Genomic DNA, 17,500 nt, shown 5'->3' on the forward strand with positions numbered 1-17,500 from the left:
CTGTTGAACAAAGACTGCTGATCACATCCCTCTGTTGAACAAAGACTGCTGATCACATCCCTCTGTTGAACAAAGACTGCTGATCACATCCCTCTGTTGAACAAAGACTGCTGATCACATCCCTCTGTTGAACAAAGACTGCTGATCACATCCCTCTGTTAAACAAAGACTGCTGATCACATCCCTCTGTTGAACAAAGACTGCTGATCACATCCCTCTGTTGAACAAAGACTGCTGATCACATCCCTCTGTTGAACAAAGACTGCTAATCACATCCCTCTGTTGAACAAAGACTGCTGATCACATCCCTCTGTTGAACAAAGACTGCTGCTCTATACTGAGAACGTGGTCACCTAAACAGCAACACTCCCACGCTCACTCTCTCTCTCCCCCTCTTTTTCTCTCTCCCCTCTCTCTCTCCTTCTCCTGAATAGAATGGACTCTCATAGCAGCTGTCCTGAAAATACACTGGATTGTGACTATAATGATATACTACATGATGATGATGATGATGATGACAGAGCCACTGACCAGTAACCAAATGACTGTCCCCTTGGAGCGATCGACCCTGCAGTGCTCCCTAAAGATTCACCCACCCATCCAGCCTAGCATACTCCAGCCCGCTCTCCAGGCCACATGAGTAGCCTGTGGACCAGCAGGGATACTAGTTCCCATGTTCAAGAGGAGCACAGCTCAGCCGTTCCCCTGATGTGTCTTCTTTACAGAGCAGAGAGGAATGTGTGTGTGTGTGTGTGTGTGTGTGTGTGTGTGTGTGTGTGTGTGTGTGTGTGTGTGTGTGTGTGTGTGTGTGTGTGTGTGTGTGTGTGTGTGTGTGTGTGTGTGTGTGTGTGTGTGTGTGTGTGTGTGTGTGTGTGTGTGTGTGTGGACTGAATCTGGGGAGAGGGCAGCTGAGCACACTGACTATGACACATGGAGCTCAGCTTTGGGGATTCAGCTGCCCACGCCTTCTTCTCCCTCTCTATCTCTCTCTCTCTCTCTCTCGCTCTCTCTCCCTCTCTGTCTCTCTCTCTGTCTCTCTCTCTGTCTCTCCCTCTCTCTGTCTCTCCCTCTCTCTCTCCCTCTCTCTGTCTCTCACTCTCTCTCTCTGTCTCTCTCTCTGTCTCTCCCTCTCTCTGTCTCTCACTCTCTCTGTCTCTCTCTCTCTCTCTCTCTGTCTCTCTCTCTCTCCCTCTCTCTCTCTCTGTCTCTCCCTCTCTCTCTCTCTCTCTCTCTCTCTGTCTCTCCCTCTCTCTCTCTCTCTCTCTCTCTCTCTCTCTCTCTCTCTGTCTCTCTCTCTCTCTCTGTCTCTCTCTCTCTGTCTCTCTCTGTCTCTCTATGTCTCTCTCTCTCTGTCTCTTTCCTCTCTCTCCAACTCAATGTGGTTTTGTCCTCGTACATATTTCACAGTACACTCATTAATGTGCATGTCCAGTCTGATCCTCCTTCCACCCCCTCAGCCCCCCTGACGCACCATGGAACCTTTGTCCTGAAACATTAACCCGGCTCAGCTAATCTTTCCCCGGGGAAGGGTTTCGTGGATGCACTTCCCCTCTCCTCTGCACCTCCTGCGGAGCGCGGAAGGAAACACACCACTGAGGATGGAGAGCTAATTACATTCCACAGTCTGTTTGCTGAATAGGTCCTGCTGCATAGATGTAGACCACTGCTTTAGTTTCTTCCTCTGTGGTGTGTGTGTGTGTGTGTGTGTGTGTGTGTGTGTGTGTGTGTGTGTGTGTGTGTGTGTGTGTGTGTGTGTGTGTGTGTGTGTGTGTGTGTGTGTGTGTGTGTACATATGTTTTTGGAGTGCACCCTGACCCATCCAGGGACCCAGCCCTGCGGGGGACAGAACAGGTGGTGAGCAGAAGCTGGGATGAGTATTCTCTGTGTGTGTGTGTGTTTGTGTGTGCAGCATGCCCTTGTGTGTGTGTTCTATGTGGATGCGTATATATGTGTGGGTGCTGCCGTTAACAGAAAGCTCCTCAGCTGACGACATAATATACTAATACAACCAGGATATAAAGGAAACGCTGCAGTAAAACTAGTGGATGGAAAATACAACCAGCAGCAGAAAACAACAGACTGCAATAAGAGAATACAACGTTGAGGGGTAGGTGTTAAGGGGTAAGGGTAAGTGTTAAGGGGTAAAGGTAGGTGTTAAGGGGTAAAGGTAGGTGTTAAGGGGTAAAGGTAGGTGTTAAGGGGTAAGGGTAGGTGTTAAGGGGTAAAGGTAGGTGTTAAGGGGTAAAGGTAGGTGTTAAGGGGTAAGGGTAAGTGTTAAGGGGTAAGGGTAGGTGTTAAGGGGTAAAGGTAGGTGTTAAGGGGTAAAGGTAGGTGTTAAGGGGTAAAGGTAGGTGTTAAGGGGTAAAGGTAGGTGTTAAGGGGTAAAGGTAGGTGTTAAGGGGTAAGGGTAAGTGTTAAGGGGTAAGGGTAGGTGTTAAGGGGTAAAGGTAGGTGTTAAGGGGTAAAGGTAGGTGTTAAGGGGTAAAGGTAGGTGTTAAGGGGTAAGGGTAAGTGTTAAGGGGTAAGGGTAGGTGTTAAGGGGTAAAGGTAGGTGTTAAGGGGTAAAGGTAGGTGTTAAGGGGTAAGGGTAAGTGTTAAGGGGTAAAGGTAGGTGTTAAGGGGTAAGGGTAGGTGTTAAGGGGTAAAGGTAGGTGTTAAGGGGTAAGGGTAGGTGTTAAGGGGTAAAGGTAGGTGTTAAGGGGTAAGGGTAGGTGTTAAGGGGTAAAGGTAGGTGTTAAGGGGTAAAGGTAGGTGTTAAGGGGTAAAGGTAGGTGTTAAGGGGTAAAGGTAGGTGTTAAGGGGTAAGGGTAGGTGTTAAGGGGTAAGGGTAGGTGTTAAGGGGTAAGGGTAAGTGTTAAGGGGTAAAGGTAGGTGTTAAGGGGTAAAGGTAGGTGTTAAGGGGTAAAGGTAAGTATTAAGGGGTAAAGGTAGGTGTTAAGGGGTAAAGGTAGGTGTTAAGGGGTAAGGGTAGGGGTTAAGGGGTAAAGGTAGGTGTTAAGGGGTAAAGGTAGGTGTTAAGGGGTAAGGGTAGGTGTTAAGGGGTAAAGGTAGGTGTTAAGGGGTAAAGGTAGGTGTTAAGGGGTAAGGGTAGGTGTTAAGGGGTAAAGGTAGGTGTTAAGGGGTAAGGGTAGGTGTTAAGGGGTAAGGGTAGGTGTTAAGGGGTAAAGGTAGGTGTTAAGGGGTAAGGGTAAGTGTTAAGGGGTAAAGGTAGGTGTTAAGGGGTAAAGGTAGGGGTTAAGGGGTAAAGGTAGGTGTTAACCTGTTGGGGATGGGGGCGCTGTTTAGACTATTTATGCTAATTTGGCTAATTTTTGAAACGGCTTCCCACAAAATCCTTGATCGTACAATATGCATATTATTATTATTATTGGATAGAAAACAGTCTATAGTTTCTATAGGAGTTGAAATTTTGTCTCTAAGTGGAACAGAGCCCATTCTACAGCAATTTCCCTGACATGGATTCAGATTTCAGAAATGTTGGCCACTGTTCTGAAGTCAGTTAAAACGGCACTGATTTTGCTATGACTATACGGACACTTCTTACGTCTTCCCCTGGATGCCTTTACGTGATGACGATTCCAATGGGGTCGATTGCGCGTTCACAGGCCCTATAAATCAAAAAACCCTGTAGCTAGCAAGTCTTTCCTTGGTGCGTAACGCGCGTGCTGGACACCGACCCGCTCCTGTTCCAAGCGTTAGTTTAGCCTGTTATATTTCTCCGGTCATCTTTTCACTCGTTATAGGAGTTAAAAACATCATAAGGTAGTTAATTTAAAGCGTTTTATAGCAATTTATATCCGTTTAGTGCGATTTTGGGACATTTATTTCTTTAACGCTGTGAATAGGTGGGCACGCTTTCAGTTCATCCCGAACGCAGTTGGCATTTTCACATGGCAAGAGGACAGCTTTCCACCAAAAGACGATTCCTCCCAAGAAAGGATCCTTTGCCCAAGATACTGATGGAAGAACAGCTCAAGGTAGGACATTTTTATTATGATAAATCGTGTTTCTGTCGAAACATTTTAGTGGCTTAGGACGCCATGTTTTTTGACGTAGCTTCGCTTGGCGCAAACTGTATTGAAAAGTAAGGATAAATTAAAAAATGTAATAACGCAATTGTATTAAGAATTATATTGTCTATCAATCCCTGTCCACCCTATATTTTTTAGTCACGTTTATGAGTATTTATGTATAAGAGTAGATCACTGTCTAAGTGGCGCAAGGACTTTTTCTTTACCAGCTTGTCTACATTTCACATTGTCTAACCATGATTTTGGTGGCTAAATATACACATTTGCGATCAAACTCTATATGGAATGTGTAATATGATGTTACAGGAGTGTCATCGGAAGAATTCTGAGAAGGTTAGTGAAAAAATTAATATCTTTTGGCGATGTTGACTTTTATCGCTCACTTTGGCTAGAATCAATGCTGGGCTGCTATGTGCTATGTGCTACGCTAATATAACGATTTATTGTGTTTTCGCTGTAAGACACTTAGAAAATCTGAAATATTGTCTGTATTCACAGGATCTGTGTCTTTCGATTCGTGTATGCTGTGTATTTTTACGAAATGTTTGATGATTAGTAAGTAGGTAAACACGTTGCTCTAAGTAGTTTTTCTATTCCATTTGTGACGGTGGGTGCAATTGTAACCTATGCCATCTACCTGAAATATGCACTTTTTTCTAACAAAACCTATCCCATACCATAAATATGTTATCAGACTGTCATCTAATGAGTTTTTTTGTTGGTTAGGGGCTATAAATATCTTAGTTTAGCCGAATTGGTGATGGCTACTGGTGTTGGTGGACAAATAAAAGATAGTGGATTATGCTAATGTGTTTTTAGGTAATAGATGTACATCTTTACATATTGTGTCTTCCCTGTAAAACATTTTAAAAATCGGAAATGTTGACTGGATTCACAAGATCTGTGTCTTTCATTAGCTGTATTGGACTTTAATGTGTGAAAGTTAAATATTTTAAAAAAATAATTTTTTTGAATTTCGCGGCACTGGTTTTTCAGTGGGGGGGGGGGGGGTGTGCCGCTAGCGCCACGCTGATCCTAGACAGGTTAAGGGGTAAAGGTAGGGGTTAAGGGGTAAAGGTATGGGGTTAAGGGGTAAGGGTAAGTGTTAAGGGGTAAAGGTAGGTGTTAAGGGGTAAAGGTAGGGGTTAAGGGGTAAAGGTAGGGGTTAAGGGGTAAAGGTAGGGGTTAAGGGGTAAAGGTAGGGGTTAAGGGGTAAGGGTGAAATGGGGTAACTAAGTAAGGATGTAGAGTGACATGCAAGAGGAGAAAACCATTGAGAAAAGACATTGAAAAAAACACATTGAAAACACGTTGCGAAAAAACACATTGATAAAAATAGTGAGGCTCACCCAGGTGATGTGTGGCAGGGTGGGCAGCAGGCTCTGTGGGTAGCACCACCAGCTGGGTAGACGGGTCCTGGGGCAAAGGCAGCACAGGCTGTAGAGACCCTGGCATGGCTGCAGAAAAACCTGGGGTGAGGTTCTGGTGAAGGGCTGAGTGGCCGATTCCTGCAACATCAGGAAGATGTTACAACAGATTCAACAGCTATGTGTAGTTCATTACCAATACAGCTATACTGCAACACAGCCTGCAAAGGCAGCAACAGGACAGGAAATAGCAAGATGAAGACTGATCTAGAATACATCTGTAGGACTTATCTAAATTTTCATGAATGTTTTTATATTGAGGCATTACAATTGATTGTTTTTTATTTATAGTGTGACACCAACACGTTGGTTATTATGGAAATAAAGTTTTCTCAATTTGAATCCAATTTAACTTTCTCACCGTAGGAGTGGCTTGTCATCCAGATGGAGGGACTTCCAGTGCTCGGCATCCAATGGTGGTGGGCCGAGTGGGCGTGTGCATGTGCAGAGGGGTCTCCTAATTGGCCAGATTGTAGGGAAGTCCCACCCGGCACCATGAGGTGAGAGGTGATGTCACCGTGACAGCTGTTGGACGGATGGATCCTTGTGAATTCCACTGGATCTTTATTATCCCTGAGATAGAACCATTGAGAGAGAAATGAGGAGAGACAGAAAACACAGAATAATATATAGGAGAAAGGGCAGAGTAGAGGAGGAAGGTCAGAGTAGAGGAGGAAGGTCAGAGTAGAGGAGGAAGGTCAGGGTAGAGGAGGAAGATCAGGGTAGAGGAGGAAGGTCAGAGTAGAGGAGGAAGGTCAGAGTAGAGGAGGAAGGTCAGGGTAGAGGAGGAAGGTGAGAGTAGAGGAGGAAAGTGGGAGTAGAGGAGGAAAGTGGGAGTAGAGGAGGAAGGTCAGAGTAGAGGAGGAAGGTCAGGGTAGAGGAGGAAGATCAGGGTAGAGGAGGAAGGTCAGAGTAGAGGAGGAAGGTCAGAGTAGAGGAGGAAGGTCAGGGTAGAGGAGGAAGGTCAGAGTAGAGGAGGAAGGTGAGAGTAGAGGAGGAAGGTCAGGGTAGAGGAGGAAGGTGAGAGTAGAGGAGGAAGGTCAGAGTAGAGGAGGAAGGTGGAAGTAGAGGAGGAAGGTGGGAGTAGAGGAGGAAGGTGAGAGTAGAGGAGGAAGGTCAGAGTAGAGGAGGAGGGTCAGAGTAGAGGAGGAAGGTCAGGGTAGAGGAGGAAGGGCAGAGTAGAGGAGGAAGGGCAGAGTAGAGGAGGAAGGTCAGAGTAGAGGAGGAAGGTCAGGGTAGAGGAGGAAGGTGGGAGTAGAGGAGGAAAGTGGGAGTAGAGGAGGAAAGTGGGAGTAGAGGAGGAAGGTCAGAGTAGAGGAGGAAGGGCAGAGTGGAGGAGCCGCACTGCTTCTTAACACAGCGCGCCTCCAACCCGGAAGCCAGCCGCACCAATGTGTCGGAGGAAACACCGTGCACCTGGCCCCCTTGGTTAGCGCGCACTGCGCCCGGCCCGCCACAGGAGTCGTTGAAGCGCGCTAGCCCAATTGTGCGTCGCCCCACGGACCTCCCGGTCGCGGCCGGCTGCGACAGAGCCTGGGCGCGAACCCAGAGACTCTGGTGGCACAGCTAGCACTGCGATGCAGTGCCCTAGACCACTGCGCCACCCGGGAGGCCCAGTTAGAATTTTTTTGGCAAAGTTTACAGGTAACCTTTGAGATATTTTGTAGTCACGTTTCACGAACCAGTGTTTTTCTGGATCAAACGCGCCAAATAAATGGACATTTTGAATATATATCGACGGAATTAATGAAACAAAAGGACCATTTGTGATGTTTATGGGACAGATTGGAGTGCCAACAACAGAAGCTCGTCAAAGGTAAGGCATGAATTATATTTTTATTTCTGCGTTTTGTGTCGCGCCTGCGGGGTTGAAATATGCTTCTCTCTCTTTGTTTACAATGGTGCTATCCTCAGATAATAGCATCTTTTGCTTTCGCAGAAAAGCCTATTAGAATTCTGACATGTTGGCTGGATTCACAACCAGTGTAGCTTTAATTTAGTATCTTTCATGTGTGATTTAATGAAAGTTCGATTTTTATAGTAATTAATTTGAATTTGGCGCTCTGCATTTTCTCTGGCATTTTGCCAAATGAGACAGTAGCGTCCCACCTAAACTCAGATTTTTGGATATAAATATGAACTTTACCGAACAAAACATACATGTATTGTGTAACATGAAGTCCTATGAGTGTCATCTGATGAAGATCATCAAAGGTTAGTGATTCATTTTATCTCTATTTCTGCTTTTTGTTACTCCTCTCTTTGGCTGGAAATTTGGCTGTCTTTTTCTGTGACTTGGCTCATACCTAACATAATTGTTTGGTGTGCTATCATCGTAAAACCTTTTTGAAATCGGACACATGACTGGATTTACAACAAGTGTATCTTTAAAATGGTGTAAAATACTTGTATGTTTGAGGAATTTAAATTATGGGATTTCTGTTGTTTTGAATTTGGCGCCCTGCAGTGTCACTGGCTGTTGACGAGGTGGGACGCTACCGTCCCACAAACCCTAGTGAGGTTAACTGTGGGGTGAAACAATATACTTATTTACTGTTAGGTAGATACTGTTACCGCTCTATGCTAGCAAACACAACGCTGCCTCCAAAACTGGTAGGGTGTCTCCAGTAATATGTTTACATGTTGCTGTTTGTGACATATCCTATTTCCAAGCGTATAGTGACGTTTTGTTCTTGTTGACGTCTGTAATCAGAAAGTTGCCCCGCTGTGTATGATGATGTCATATTGCTGAGTAACGTCAGACTGAGTCTCACCTGATGTAGGCCTCTCTGTCTCGGTCCAGGCAGGTCAGACCCATCCGCTCTCCACTCATCCTCTTCCTCTCCTCCTCTCCTGCAGGGTCTGAGGGGTACATGGAGCGAGGAGGTCCTAGGAGACAAATATCAGTTCAGGGAGAGGTCTTCACCACCTATCCCCTGATGAGCCCTAACCCCCAACACTCACTCGCTGCACCGCACAAATCTCTATCTAAAACTAACATTAAGGGTGGGATCTCTACCAAACTCTAACATTAAGGGTGGAATCTCTACCAAACTCTAACATTAAGGGTGGAATCTCTACCAAACTCTAACATTAAGGGTGGAATCTCTACCAAACTCTAACATTAAGGGTGGAATCTCTACCAAACTCTAACATTAAGGGTGGGATCTCTACCAAACTCTAACATTAAGGGTGGGATCTCTAACTCTAACATTAAGGGTGGGATCTCTACCTAACTCTAACCTTAAGGGTGGAATCGCTACCGACCTCTAACATTAAGGGTGGAATCTCTACCTAACTCTAACATTAAGGGTGGGATCTCTACCTAACTCTAACATTAAGGGTGGAATCTCTACCTAACTCTAACATTAAGGGTGGGAATCTCTACCTAACTCTAACATTAAGGGTGGGATCTCTACCTAACTCTAACATTAAGGGTGGGATCTCTAACTCTAACATTAAGGGTGGAATCTCTACCGAACTCTAACATTAAGGGTGGGATCTCTACCTAACTCTAAAATTAAGGGTGGAAATCTCTACCTAACTCTAACCTTAAGGGTGGGTTCTCTACCTAACTCTAACCTTAAGGGTGGGATCTCTACCTAACTCTAACATTAAGGGTGGAATCTCTACCTAACACCCAGGGCACACTAACTCCCAGGGTATACTAACTCCCAGGGTATACTAACACCCAGGGTATACTAACTCCCAGGGTACACTAACTCCCAGGGTATACTAACACCCAGGGTACACTAACTCCCAGGGTATACTAACACCCAGGGTACACTAACTCCCAGGGTACAATAACTCCCAGGGTACACTAACTCCCATGGTACACTAACTCCCATGGTACACTAACTCCCAGGGTACACTAACTCCCAGGGTACACTAACACCCAGGGTACACTAACTCCCAGGGTACACTAACTCCCATGGTACACTAACTCCCATGGTATACTAACACCCAGGGTACACTAACTCCCAGGGTACACTAACTCCCAGGGTACACTAACTCCCAGGGTACACTAACTCCCAGGGTACACTAACACCCAGGGTACACTAACTCCCAGGGTACACTAACTCCCAGGGAACACTAACACCCAGGGTACACTAACTCCCAGGGTATACTAACACCCAGGGTACACTAACTCCCAGGGTACACTAACTCCCAGGGTATACTAACACCCAGGGTACACTAACTCCCAGGGTACACTAACTCCCAGGGTACACTAACTCCCATGGTACACTAACTCCCAGGGTACACTAACTCCCATGGTACACTAACTCCCATGGTACACTAACTCCCAGGGTACACTAAATCCCATGGTACACTAACTCCCAGGGTACACTAACTCCCAGGGTACACTAACTCCCAGGGTACACTAACTCCCAGGGAACACTAACACCCAGGGAACACTAACTCCCAGGGTACACTAACTCCCAGGGTACACTAACTCCCAGGGTACACTAACTCCCAGGGAACACTAACACCCAGGGTACACTAACTCCCAGGGTACACTAACTCCCAGGGAACACTAACACCCATGGTACACTAACTCCCAGGGTATACTAACACCCAGGGTACACTAACTCCCAGGGTACACTAACACCCAGGGTACACTAACTCCCAGGGTATACTAACTCCCAGGGAACACTAACACCCAGGGTACACTAACTCCTAGGGTACACTAACTCCCAGGGTACACTAACTCCCAGGGTACACTAACTCCCAGGGTACACTAACACCCAGGGTACACTAACACCCAGGGTACACTAACTCCCAGGGAACACTAACACCCAGGGTACACTAACTCCCATGGTACACTAACTCCCAGGGTACACTAACTCCCATGGTACACTAACTCCCAGGGTAAACTAACACCCAGGGTACACTAACTCCCAGGGTACACTAACTCCCAGGGTACACTAACTCCCAGGGTACACTAACTCCCAGGGTACACTAACACCCAGGGAACACTAACACCCAGGGAACACTAACACCCATGGTACACTAACTCCCAGGGTACACTAACTCCCATGGTACACTAACTCCCAGGGTAAACTAACACCCAGGGTACACTAACTCCCAGGGTACACTAACTCCCAGGGTACACTAACTCCCAGGGTACACTAACTCCCAGGGTACACTAACTCCCAGGGTACACTAACACCCAGGGAACACTAACACCCAGGGAACACTAACACCCAGGGTACACTAACTCCCAGGGTACACTAACTCCCAGGGAACACTAACTCCCAGGGTACACTAACACCCAGGGAACACTAACTCCCAGGGTACACTAACACCCAGGGTACACTAACACCCAGGGTACACTAACTCCCAGGGAACACTAACACCCAGGGTACACTAACTCCCAGGGTACACTAACTCCCAGGGAACACTAACTCCCAGGGTACACTAACACCCAGGGAACACTAACTCCCAGGGTACACTAACACCCAGGGTACACTAACACCCAGGGTACACTAACACCCAGGGTACACTAACACCCAGGGTACACTAACACCCAGGGTACACTAACTCCCAGGGAACACTAACACCCAGGGTACACTAACTCCCAGGGTACACTAACTCCCAGGGAACACTAACTCCCAGGGTACACTAACTCCCAGGGAACACTAACTCCCAGGGTACACTAACACCCAGGGAACACTAACTCCCAGGGTACACTAACACCCAGGGTACACTAACACCCAGGGTACACTAACTCCCAGGGAACACTAACACCCAGGGTACACTAACTCCCAGGGTACACTAACTCCCAGGGAACACTAACTCCCAGGGTACACTAACACCCAGGGAACACTAACTCCCAGGGTACACTAACACCCAGGGTACACTAACACCCAGGGAACACTAACTCCCAGGGAACACTAACACCCAGGGTACACTAACTCCCAGGGTACACTAACACCCAGGGAACACTAACTCCCAGGGAACACTAACACCCAGGGAACACTAACTCCCAGGGAACACTAACACCCAGGGTACACTAACTCCCAGGGTACACTAACACCCAGGGAACACTAACTCCCAGGGAACACTAACACCCAGGGAACACTAACTCCCAGGGAACACTAACACCCAGGGTACACTAACTCCCAGGGAACACTAACTCTACTACCTGCCTCTCTCTCTGACAACCATACCTACTACAGCTCTACTGCCACAGACTCAGATCTCCTGCCATGTACTTCTCTCCTCCTCTCTTTTCTTCCCAGTGCAGGCCTTTAACTGTTTAGTCAAATAAAGCTGTTTCTACTTTAGGCTTTGGCAAAGCCCGCTGTTTATTTTTCATCAGTGAGGTCTTCCAAAGGTCGTAGACAAATAATCTCTGCTCAGTTCCCCTGCTCCTTCTGTTTATTTAAGCAAGCGACCCCAAAGGCCCGGAGGTTACCCCCGTACCTTTCATGGAGGGGTGCACCCGCCCCTGCCGGCTGTTGTGGTGGGCGTCCACCGGGCGACAGGACGGTTCCCTCTGCCTCGCCACGGCGACTGCGATGCCCACAGGCGGTTGGCGCACCTCTCCCTCACCATGACCCACCGCCTCGCCCACCTCCCGGCCACGCCCCCCACAGTCAGAGCGCTCGCCGTCATTGGCCGGGCCCTTCCTGGTGGGTAGGGCCTGTTGTTGTTTGCTGCCTTGCAGGGTGCAGCTAACCCCAGGGGCTCCACCTCCAGGACCACCAGGGCCACCGGATTTGAGGCTCCCCAGGCCTCCGAAGGGACTCTTCTGGGAGAGGAGCAGGGGCTGCTGCTGGGTGCTGTACTTCAGCAGGCTCTTCATGGCACTGCTCTCCTCCTGGGCCTGTGAGGCGACCTGGGGGTCTTGCTGCTGCTGAGAGGGGGCTGGGGGTGGAGGTGGCTGGGGCTGGGGAGAAGGATGAGGAGGGAGGCCCATACCTTGCCCTGGTTGTTGCTGGGGTTGTTGCATGCCACCACTGAGAGACTCCATGTAGGCCTTCCGCTGCTGCTCCTCCTCTGCAGGGTGGACGTGGTGAGGCCTCATGGCCCAGGGAGGAACCGGGGGCTGCTGGGGGTGATGCTGCTGTCCCTGCCCACTGTTGCTGTAGCCGTACGGGGACATCTCCATCTCCAGCTTCCTGTTCAGGTCCTGGTTCTGGTTCTGTTTGTTGCTCTGGTTCAGCTCTGCTGCTGGGGCGTCCGGGCCAGGCCCGCCGTGCTGCTGGTGGCGAATACGGGCCACCTTCTGGCCATCTCTCTGTAAGGAACAACTCCCACCTCCAGCACCACCGCCTGCACCTCCCCGACCCCCCAGGGGTGAGGCGTTGGGCAGGGGGCCCGGGAGGGAGCAGTCTCTGTAGGGGGAGGTGTTGACTGAGTGGGGGAGGGAGTGTCCGGCCTTGGCTCCCTGGGGAAGAGAGGGCCGGAACACATCGGTGGTGTCCACTCCCACGCTATTGATGCATTCAACGCTGCGGGAACGCACGGCTTGGTGCTGCTGGGGCTGGGGCTGCTGGGGCTGCTGGGGAAGGGGTTGTTGGGGCTGGGGTTGCTGGGGCTGGGGTTGTTGGGGCTGGGGCTGCTGGGTTTGTTGGGGCTGGGGTTGTTGGGGGTGGTGGTGGTGACTCTGCTGCTGCATCCAGTCCGGGGCCTTCTCAGCCTTTCTGTACGGGTGCTGCTGTTGCTGTTTCCTGTGCCAGTTACTGGGAGGGGGCCCTCCCCCACTCTTCTCCATGGCCTTGTCCTTGGCACTGCCGCCCCCACCCACTAACCCCTGGCAGGCGGTTGGGGTGCCCATCTGGAAGGGGTCCCCGCTGGACTTGTCCCCCAGGTGTCCTCCCCCTACAGATGGTATGAACGTGGGCCCTGTCACTTTGGGGTCTCGCCCCCCTCCCCCTCCCCTCTCGTGCGGCGAGGGGTTGGTTAGAGGGGCAGGTGGAGGTGAGCAGAAGAAGTCCGGGTGGTGGTGTGTGTGGGGGTGATGGGGATGGCTGGGGTGGAGCTGAAGGCAGTGGAACCCCCCCGGATGCGGGTGAGGGTGGTGGTGGGGGTGGAGGTGGGGGTGGCCTCCCCCAGCGGCTGAACCCATTTGTAGAGGAGGCGCCACAGAGTAGGGAAGGGCGTGGTGGAGCATCTGGCCCCTCCCCTCCAGACAGTCCGAAGGCTGCTCACTGATCCTCATCTCGCCGCTCACCCCTTCCTTGGTGCAGCGGACGTTCCCCCCACCCTCCATGTGTCTGTGGCTGGCCTGTGTCTGAGCCCCCCTGCTCCCCACCACCTCCCCCCCATAGCTAGTCATGGAAGCCTTGGCCCCACCCGTTCCAGAGTCCCCCCCGTTCTGCATCTTTCCGTTGAGCAGGCAGGCGCTGAGGGTTCTGGTCATACCTAGGGTCTGTTGGTGCTCCATGTGCCTCTCCAGGGCTCTGCTATTGACCTCCTCCAGGGAGACCGGGTGCTGTGGATACTGGGGGTGCTGCTGGTGGGGGTGTGGCTGTGTGTGGCCGGGGTGTGGGTGGTGGTGGTGTGGATGTGAGGGCTGGGGGTGGTGGCTGTGGTGCTGCTGTCGCTCCTTGGTCTCCTGTTTGCTGCTGGGCCTCTCCTTGTCCTTGGTGCTGGGGACCACCCCTCTCTCGACGGACCCCTCCTTCAGGCCCTTGTGTAGGCTGACTCCGCCCCCTGGGTCCATGTCCCGACTGCAGGAGCCCTGAGGGTGTCCCGGCCCCGCCCTGGAGATGGGCGGAAGACCGTGATTGGCTGAGATGAGAGGGGGCTGGGACGGAAGGCTTCTTAGATAGAAGTTCTCTGTAAGATATAAAAGTTCCAAATTATATAAATATAAAATATTTCAATGATATATACTGAACACAAATATAAAGGCAACATGTAAAGTGTTGGTTCCATGTTTCATGAGCTGAAATAAAAGATCCCAGAAATGTTCTAAACGTACGAAAAGATTATTTCTCTCAAATGTTGTGCACAAATGTGTTTACACCCCTGTTAGTGAGCAAGATGATCCATCCACCTGACAGGTGTGGCATATCAAGAAGCTGATTAAACAGCATGATCATTATACAGGTGCACCTTGTGCTGGGGACAATATAAGGCCACTCTAAAATATGCAGTTTTTTTCACACAACACAATGCCACATATGTATCAAGTTTTGAGGGAGTGTGCAATTGGCATGCTGACTGCAGGAATGTCCACCAGAGCTGTTGCCAGAGAATTGAATGTTAACTTCTCTACCATAAGCCGTCGTTTGAGAGAATTTAGCAGTACGTCCAACCGGCCTCACAACCGCAGACCACATGTAACCACGCCAGCCCAGGGCCTCCACATCCGACTTCTTCACGTGCGGGATCGTCTGAGACCAGCCACCCGGACAGCTGATGAAACTTTATTTCTGTCTGTAATAAAGCCCTTTTGTGGGGAAAAACGAATTCTGACTGGGTGGGCCTGGCTCCCCAGTGGGTGGGCCCGGCTCCCCAGTGGCTGGACCCGGCTCCCCAGTGGGTGGGTCTGGCTCCCCAGTGGGTGGGCCTGGCTCCACAGTGGAAGGGGCCTGGCTCCACAGTGGGTGGGCCTGGCTCCCCAGTGGGTGGGCCTGGCTCCCCAGTGGATGGGCCTGGCTCCCCAGTGGATGGGCCTGGCTCCCCAGTGGGTGGGTCTGGCTCCCCAGTGGGTGGACCTGGCTCCCCAGTGGATGGGCCTATACCCTCCCAGGCCCACCCATGCTGTGCCAATGCTCATTCATGTAAAATCCATAGATTAGAGCCTAATTTATTTATTTCAATTGACTGATTTCCTTATATGAACTGTAAATCAGTAAAATAATTTAAATTGTTGCATGTTGCATTTATATTTCTGTTCAGTAGAAAAGAAACAGACTCCTAAAGGGGAAGTTCAGGATTTTAGAGATTTGTGTTAGAAAGTGTAATTCGTGGTTTGTTTTCCTTTAAACAGCCACTACAAACGTCAACCACTTTAGCCACCACTAACTCTTTAGCCACCACTAGCTCTTTAGCCACCACTAGCTCTTTAGCCACCACTAGCTCTTTAGCCACCACTAACTCTTTAGCCACCACTAGCTCTTTAGCCACCACTAGCTCTTTAGCCACCACTAGCTCTTTAGCCACCACTAGCTCTTTAGCCACCATTAGCTCTTTAGCCACCACTAGGTCTTTAGCCACCACTAGCTCTTTAGCCACCACTAGGTCTTTAGCCACCACTAGGTCTTTAGCTACCACTAGCTCTTCAGCCACCATTAGCTCTTTAGCCACCACTAGCTCTTTAGCCACCATTAGCTCTTTAGCCACCACTAGCTCTTTAGCCACCATTAGCTCTTTAGCCACCACCTGCTCTTTAGCCACCACTAGCTCTTTAGCCACCATTAGCTCTTTAGCCACCACTAGCTCTTTAGCCACCACTAGCTCTTTAGCCACCACTAGCTCACAAGTTAATGGCTAATGTGTGCAATTGTTAAAATGTCATGATCAAATCTACTGAAATCAACTGAAGTCAACTCCATATTTGGTTTGATGTTACTTAGAGGTGATTTGGCCTTTAACAAAAAGATTCACTTCCGTTGACTTTTAGGTAGTAGTGGATAAAGTTAGCTGAAGTTTGTAGTGTCTGTTTTAATAGAAAACCAAACCATGGATTACAGTTTTTACTGGCCCATAGACGACTTTCAGGCTGAGGAAATATCCAGCTGTAAAATCCTGAACTTCCCCTTTAAAAAACACCCATTGGCCAACCAGGCAGCAAATCTAAAAGACAGGATTACATTATTACATTTAAGGTAATATCCCTGTGGGCATCCACATAGCTAGCAATATCCATTATCCAATTACATCATACTTTGTTGTGTTCAATTGGATTTCAATATCTTAATTCCGTCTGATTGAATTTTAATGTGTTTGCGACTCACCTTTTTGGGTGTCGTAGAAACGGTGCTGCCCGTAGAGGACGCCGCTGTTGGCATGGTGATCCAAGTGGCTCATGGGAAGGAAGGTATGGGCGAGACTCCCTGAGAATCGAGGATACCCCGGGGCTGCTGGGAGGGAGAGAGAGAAAGAGACAGAAAAAGAGAACGATAGAGAGAGTGGGGGGAGAGAGAGTGGGGGGAGAGAGAGTGGGGGAGGGAGAGAGAGAGAGAGAGAGAGAGAGAGAGAGAGAGAGAGAGAGAGAGAGAGAGAGAGAGAGAGAGAGAGAGAGAGAGAGAGAGAGAGAGAGAGAGAGAGAGAGAGAGAGAGAGAGAGAGAGAGAGAGAGGAGAGAGAGAGAGAGAGAGAGAGAGAGAGAGAGAGAGAGAGAGAGAGAGAGAGAGAGAGAGAGAGAGAGAGACTGATAAGACCAGACATCACTGAGACCAGACATCACTGCCCTTTTCTAGGGTTCAAAGATCAATTTGACTGGAGACCTTCAAGACTCGGCACCTGGTTCTATGACAACAAGCCCATCTGCAGAATATTTACACAATCTACCAGGATTACATTTCAAACACAAAGGACCTTGAAGGTAGAGAGAGAAGGACAGAAACAAGGAGAGAGGAGACAGAGAAGGAGCGAGAGAAGGAGAGAGAAGGTAGAGAGAGAAGGAGACAGAGAAGGAGAGAGAGAAGGAGAGAGAAGGTAGAGAGAGAAGGAGAGATAAGGTAGAGAGAGAAGGAGAGAGAAGGTAGAGAGAGAAGGAGACAGAGGAGAGAGAAGGTAGAGAGAGAATGAGACAGAGAAGGAGAGAGAAGGAGGCAGAGAAGGAGACAGAGAAGAAGAGATAAGGTAGAGAAAGAAGGAGACAGAGAAGGAGAGAGAAGGAGGCAGAGAAGGAGACAGAGAAGAAGAGATAAGGTAGAGAGAGAAGGAGACAGAGAAGGATAGAAAGAAGGAGTGAGAGACGATGTTAAAGCCTTTAGACAATGAAAACAGCCACCGCTCTGAAACATCTCCTTCATGCATCAGAGCCCCATAACAGCTCTGTCAGAGGCTGTTACCTCACTTGGAACTTTACCCGGTTCATAATCAACCATAGATGTTAATATACTGTATCTATTTCAAGCTG

The 17,500-nt window shown here is 49.2% G+C and overlaps 1 protein-coding gene across 12 annotated transcripts in view; it reads right to left on the reverse strand.

Moving 5' to 3' along the window:
* Positions 1-17,500, reverse strand: part of LOC129833964 (BAH and coiled-coil domain-containing protein 1) — a 217,364-nt gene that overhangs the window by 63,647 nt on the left and 136,217 nt on the right. For 8 of the 12 annotated variants that reach the window (XM_055898771.1, XM_055898770.1, XM_055898772.1 and 5 more), the window contains 5 exons: positions 16,372-16,497; positions 11,885-14,245; positions 8,233-8,347; positions 5,820-6,031; positions 5,381-5,539 (listed from right to left, as the gene is read on the reverse strand). In XM_055898771.1, coding sequence (XP_055754746.1) covers positions 5,381-5,539; positions 5,820-6,031; positions 8,233-8,347; positions 11,885-14,245; positions 16,372-16,497 — 2,973 coding nt within the window. The remainder of the gene's footprint in view (positions 1-5,380; positions 5,540-5,819; positions 6,032-8,232; positions 8,348-11,884; positions 14,246-16,371; positions 16,498-17,500) is intronic. The other 4 variants (XM_055898776.1, XM_055898777.1, XM_055898769.1 and 1 more) reach the window with 2 other exon arrangements.

The sequence above is a fragment of the Salvelinus fontinalis genome, chromosome 34, assembly GCF_029448725.1.
Source record: "Salvelinus fontinalis isolate EN_2023a chromosome 34, ASM2944872v1, whole genome shotgun sequence".
Lineage (NCBI taxonomy): Eukaryota > Metazoa > Chordata > Actinopteri > Salmoniformes > Salmonidae > Salvelinus > Salvelinus fontinalis.